At 37.7% G+C, this 6,668-nt stretch overlaps 1 protein-coding gene across 1 annotated transcript; it reads left to right on the forward strand.

The window, feature by feature from the left end:
- Positions 1–3,298: 3,298 nt before the first annotated feature.
- Positions 3,299–6,203, forward strand: rab33ba (RAB33B, member RAS oncogene family a). Its single transcript, XM_075480473.1, has 2 exons — positions 3,299–3,803; positions 5,388–6,203. The coding sequence occupies exons 1-2, from the start codon at positions 3,576–3,578 to the stop codon at positions 5,874–5,876; spliced, it is 717 nt and encodes a 238-aa protein (XP_075336588.1). The 5' UTR covers positions 3,299–3,575; the 3' UTR covers positions 5,877–6,203.
- The last annotated feature ends 465 nt before the right edge of the window (positions 6,204–6,668 follow it).

Genomic DNA, 6,668 nt, shown 5'->3' on the forward strand with positions numbered 1-6,668 from the left:
TATGCATATCTACTTTGAGTTGTCATCTATGTAAAATGGTGTTCACAGGGTTAACCGTCATGGTTAAATGTTTTTTTATGGACACTAGCTCAGATTTTGGCATATTACAGGTTTATAGTAAAAAAATACTTTTATTACTGTTGTTGTATTTATTTTGTATTTGCTGTTGAGGATGTACCTGTACAGTACCAACTGTTCACAGTTTCTGAATGTACTATGAGTGATTTGTGGTTTGTATTTTCGTTATTTGTATTTTGAATCTACTGGTATAATAATGTTTACAGCTTTGTATTTCTATGCTGAGGTTACTGTATGTGTGAACACTGTGTGAAGCTCTTACTTGCCCTGTTCAGATTGTGGCATATTTTGTTTACTGGTTTACAGTAAAAGAAAAAAGAAATCTTTTATTACTGTTGTTATTTTGTATTTGCTGTTGAGGATGCACTTGTGCAGTACTAACTGTTCACAGTTTTTGTATTGCATTGTACTGCAATAAGTGGGGTTTGTATTTTGAATCTATTACAGCTTTGTATTTCTATACTAAAATGACTATATGTGTGATAAAACTTTGTGATTTCCAAAGTTTTATGGAAGAATACAGTAATTTTTTTCAATGCAATCGGTTTTGATCTCTGTATTTGCACACAACACAAAAGTGTCTACAATGCATTAGGCTGGCTTTAACAAATCAATATAGAGACCTAACCTGGGTTGTAAGGAAATAATACAATTGCTTTTAATTTACATAATATATTTAAATAATGTTGGCATTAACAAATAAAGTTCATTATATTTGAGAATTGGGTATCCCGAACATGATCAAATCGCATCCATACTACTTAATTAATTAGTGTTGGAGTAGCTTAAAAAAAAGTGAACTCAACTAGATTATTTTAAATACCTGATTATGATTGAAATATTTTGGTAATAATTCATTGAGATAAAGAAGGAAATGTTGTCACTCATCCACATTCTTATCATGTGGGACCGATGTACACATTAAAATCAAGTAAATCCAAAGGATTATTTTTTGCTATAGCAAATAAATGGTAACCGTACTGTACTTATAAAGCACTTTTCTGCTCTTGTTGACCACTCAAAGTCCTGTTACACAATGTAAGAAGGGTTTCCTGGGCAGCCGTTCTCTTGTCAGAAGGACCAAGAGTCAAAGTAGATTAGGCTGGAAGCAAGAGTCTTTAGTAGAGAATATTCTTTAATACGCTGTACACCAGGTCCTACAGCTCACATGCATCAGAGGTAAGACCTCAAACAAAGAAACCAGATCCTATTTACACTCTAAAGTACGTGCAAAACAAGACATCTGTCTTTAGATGTTATCTTCCTCAAATGATTTCTATCAGGAAGGTTCAGACATCTTGGTTCCATCTTGACATGTCATAAGTTTTCTCTAAAGCTCCTCGTACCATATAGCTCAAGACTGACTGTTCCAAGGTCCTGCAGCATCAATCAGGCCTGTCCTCTCCCAAAATAATACTATCACACGAGCAGCAACATTCACTCATTCTCACACACACAGCACTCCTTCATTATATACAAGCTATACAGTTAATTTTTCTTCTATCACACACATCGGGCGGCTGTGGCTCAGTGGTTAGAGTCAGTCAGTCGTCCAATAACTGGAAGGTTTGATTCCCACTCTCGCCACTCAAAAAGATTGGTGGAACTCACAGCTGGAGGTGTGTCAGTCCACCTCCTTGTCACGGCTGAGGTGCCCTTGAGCAAGGCACTGTACCCCCATGCTCCCCGGGCGCTGTGAATGGCTGCCCACCACTCCAGGGGGGCATCTGTCTCGATGAGTGTGTCACCCTGTGCATGTGTATGTGTGTGTCAACAGGTGCCAACCTGGATGGGAGGACACAAAAAGCAGAGGACAAATGTCACGTGTATGCATGTATGCATGACCAATAAATCTGATCTTGATCTTAACACATTCACACAGTAATGTACGCATCATCACAGACAACATGGGGAATAGCATCTTGCCCAAGGACACTTGAAACATAGTGCAGGAAAGATGAAGATCAAACCACCAACATTGCAATTGGCAGACAACTGCTCTTCCTCCTGAGCCGCCCCAGATGATATAACTATTTTAAATGTTATCATTTAAACTAAACTGATCTTTATAGATCAGTTGCTGCAAGCCATTGATTGGTTGAGTAATTTTTACTTTTACGTCTTACAAGTAAAGTTTTAAAGAAAACGTAGATATTTTCTAGAAAATAGAACAGAAAGTAGTAGAGCTGAGTTTCATTTTCAATGCCAGGTCTTACTCCCTCCTCAAACTAAAAACAGCAGTAGGCAGTATTGAGAATATTGGTTCATGGCTTCTTCGGTGTGCTTTAATATACATTTTATTTATCATGAGTTTTCCAGATGGAGCTGAAATTAGATATAATTTTGCCCAAAACAGGTTTACAGATATCATGCCAAAGTTAATGAGTGTACGCACCCTTCCAGATAAGATCAATTAATGTCTCAGTGAGGGAACACAGAAAGTGTGGTTTTCATAAAGGTTACTATTATATCTTACCAAAAGCAATTTAACCCTGTAGAATTTTAACAGTATCTTTTAGAATAACTTACAGTAACTGACCAAGAACAATTTCAGTGGTTAAGACCAGAACTTTTCAATATAGACAATTAATATGTTAATTCCTTATAGAAATCTCAGATTTTACAGAGATTTTGTGCACCGAAACACTTTCGATAGGATTGCATTAAAGATAATGGGGTATTGTTTTGGAGTGATATCTTTACAATACTGCTGAATAAGTATAGAATAGAATAGAATAGAACTACTTTATTATGTAATGAGTAAATAAATTAACAGACTATTCATCATATTCAATACTATTTATAGTATTTATAGCATTCAGCTTGCACTACAGCTCCTTATTTTTTTAAGTTTCTGTATATATATCCATATTGTCTATACTTAATACTCTGCACCAACTACACCAAGTCAAATTCCTTGTAAGTGCAAACCTACTTGACAATAAACTTGATTCTGAAATGTTGTTCTTTCAAACCAGTTTTATCTTATTTGGTGATTTAAAAAAAAAATTCCAATAGCATTTGATCAATCTCATTTTTTTTTTTAAATCAACATCTAATAAAAGAGAAGGATTGATCAGTCTAGATCGCTAGAATTGAATAAAATCTCCATCGAAGACTTATAGACCAGTCTACAGATGGAGCTCAATTTTACAACGTTTCTGATGGGACTATGAACTATACATATAATCTTATCTCGCGAGAGGATAATTCGTGGCTTCACAAGTGAGTCATAGAGTGGGAGGTAAACGGTGAATTACTTCTTTGGATAGGAAGAAGATGTTGTATATATTGACAATATTAGTACGTTTATTAAGTATCAACTGTTCTTTACATACTATGTATGTATGAGTGCGAATTAGAGAGGCAGCCGACTTTGATGCGCCTCTTTTATTGACTCTTCATTGTCATCAGCTACAGTACTTGTAAAGCCTGGTCAAGGAGCTGCTACAGAAAACATTTCTCTCCCTGCGGATCGCCCTGCCTGTCATTTTGACATGGCGGAGAATAGCACGTCGGATCAAATCCCCCACTCTCTGACGCGTTCGACTTTTCCGCCGCCGAGGTCCCGCATCTTCAAAATCATTGTGATCGGGGACTCGGGTGTTGGGAAAACCTGTCTTACTTACCGCTTTTGCGCCGGAAAGTTCCCCGAAAAGACTGAGGCCACAATCGGGGTGGACTTTAGGGAGAGGCTGGTTGAGATCGACGGCGAGGGCATTAAGGTGTGCGCTATAGGCATATGTCACCAAATAATGACAGAAATAGGTTTAGGTTGGGTGTATGGACGACTGAAACTGTCATAATTCAAAATTAATACAAAAATATATAAATGGCTAAATATATAGGTTAATGTGATACATGCAATTAGACTTAAAGGGATAGTTCGCCTCTTTTGACATGAAGCTGTATGACATCCCATATTAGCAATATCATGTATTAAATTTGACTTACCCCCTGCTGCATCCTGTGAGCCGAGTTCCAGCCTCGTAGTCCGGCTAGTTGGCTGGGGCCACAAAAATAAAGAGTTTTGCTTCTTAAAATAATATGCGTTCAAAAGAGTAATACATTTGCATTACAAAATCGTTCATCCAGAAAAAGTCAGACCTCACAATCGCTTGGTGCTATTTGCTCTCTACCTTCATATCAATGCGTGCAGCCACCTGACGATAGCTGCACCTATTACGGTGTTTACTGCTCGGAAGCAGGGGACTGCTTGGTCTGCACGGTCTACACAGCCCGTGATACGAAGGTAGAGAGTAAATAGCGCCAAGCGATTGTTAGGTCTGACTTTTTCTGGATGAACAGTTTTGTGATGCAAATATATTACTCTTTTGAACGCATATTATTTTAAGAAGCAAAACTCTTTATTTTTGTGGCCCCAGTCAACTAGCCGGACTACTTTTGTCAACGCCAAAACTCGGCTGGAACTCGGCTCACAGGACGCAGCAGGGGGTAAGTCAAATTTAATGAATGATATTGCTAGTATTGGATGTCATACAGCTTCATGTCAAAAGAGGCGAACTATAACTATCTAACAAAATAATTAATTCAAAAATGTAATTGAATGTGAAATAAATCAATTTTCCTACTTTGATTTTAAATAACATTAATTTAATATTGTTTTATTGTTATTTATTTACTTTGTCACTCATTTTCAATTTTATTTATCTTAATTTGAATCTATTTAATTTCTTTCTTTCTTAAGTGGTTATCCCTGTATTTATTTCTGTATTATTTTCCTTTATGTCGTATTGATCTATTTATTCCCTAAAAAATATTTATTTTATTTTGATTTCACCATACAATTGTTTGTAAATTTTTTTTTAAATTTATTGAATTTCAAGGTGTATTTACTTTATTTCCTCTCTACATTTTCTCCCCCAATTTATTTCCCAAAGTTAATTTATTGCCATGCTTTCGTTTTACATTTCCCTGTCTCCAATTTTACATTCCTCTATGCATTTCTCCTTCATTATACTAATTAGCGGGTGGTCTTTCATTACCACAAGACAGTGGTAACAAACAGGCTGGTGGTGAGAAATCAGGTGGTGCATAGCTATGATTGAGTTTCATTTAAAGTTTCTACATTTTTGTCATTGTAAATAAATCCAAAGTGTTTGTCACCCAGTGAAATAGTAGGTCATTGTTTTGTTACAATACTTTTCCTGTAACAGTAAAGCTCAGTGGCATTGGGGAGTAACATGTGAAACGTTTTGTAGAACTCGCACACAATATTCGTTTGTATCTTTTCAATTTTTTGATCTTTTTGTTCCTTGACTGAACCACTTTTACACTGTCTCCTACAGATCCAGCTGTGGGATACTGCAGGCCAGGAGCGCTTTAGGAAGTCAATGGTACAGCATTACTACCGCAATGTGCACGCTGTTGTGTTCGTCTATGACATGACCAATGCTGCAAGCTTCAGAAGCCTTCCTGCCTGGATAGAGGAGTGTAAGCAGAATGCTCTGGGCACAGAGGTACCCAGGATCTTAGTTGGAAACAAGTGTGACCTGCAAAACTCCATTCAAGTGGGCACAGACGTGGCACAGCAGTTTGCAGATACCCACTCCATGCCACTGTTTGAGACATCTGCAAAGAATCCAAACAGCCAAGGAAACTACCGGAACAGTGACCACGTTGAGGCAATTTTTATGACAGTGGCACACAAGCTTAAGTCTCAGAAGCCCCTGGTGCTCAGTCAGCCTCCAAAGGGATCAGGGGGCACCATTGCCCTGATTGGGGGAAGATGTGATGGAGAAAACACGGCCAGGAGCTGGGGCTGCAGCAGCTGCTGAGAGAGGAAAATGCGCAAGACAGATAAAGCTGGCCACACTCTGGGAGTGAGGTCATTTACACACCTTTGTTAACAGATTAGATTATCCACATACCTCAGCTGTGGCTTGAGCTGTGCTGCAACCGAGAGGCATCTATAATTTCAATGTTGTGCCTAATTTTCACATGTATGTATGCATCAGGGAGGTAGTTTGCCGCAAGATGGGCATATAAACATTTGTTGGCCATCATATTGACCTCATCTTCGCAAGAATACAATGTTCATCATAGCTTCATCGTGAAGGAAGAATGTCAGTCATTAAAGATACAGCCTACTGTTATGATCGTGATTGATGATAATTAATAATGTTGGAATTTGCATGCTAAAACTCTCATGTTAAAACTGAAAAACATTCATGTTTTCACTTTTTTTTCAATCAACCATGTCATCACAAAACACAAAACTGTTTATTTATGGTCATTATTAGAACAAAACCTGTGTTTAAAAACAATTGTGCTTCCAGTTACTGCACCACAACATTGAAAAAAACACCAAACCACTTCTTAAGCCCAGCGGAATTAGACATATGGAAGGTGGACAAAATAACAGGGTACTGATTGAAAATACTGCCGGTTTGCATATTGAGTTTCACTGGGTAAATGGTAAATGGGCTGTACTTGTATAGCGCTTTTCTAGTCTAGCTGACCAGTCAAAGCGCTTCTAACACTACATGCCACATTCACACACACTCATACAGCATGTCTACGTCTATACACACTACGTGCTTTCTAATCATTCACACATACACCGATGG

The sequence above is a fragment of the Odontesthes bonariensis genome, chromosome 13 (genome assembly GCF_027942865.1).
Source record: "Odontesthes bonariensis isolate fOdoBon6 chromosome 13, fOdoBon6.hap1, whole genome shotgun sequence".
Lineage (NCBI taxonomy): Eukaryota > Metazoa > Chordata > Actinopteri > Atheriniformes > Atherinopsidae > Odontesthes > Odontesthes bonariensis.

Excerpts from the sequence above, each read along its gene's own strand:
- rab33ba (XM_075480473.1), top strand. The coding sequence starts at position 3,576 with ATGGCGGAGAATAGCACGTCGGATCAAATCCCCCACTCTCTGACGCGT. Across the intron at positions 3,804-5,387 it reads TCGACGGCGAGGGCATTAAG|ATCCAGCTGTGGGATACTGC; the intron begins GTGTGCGCTATA and ends TGTCTCCTACAG.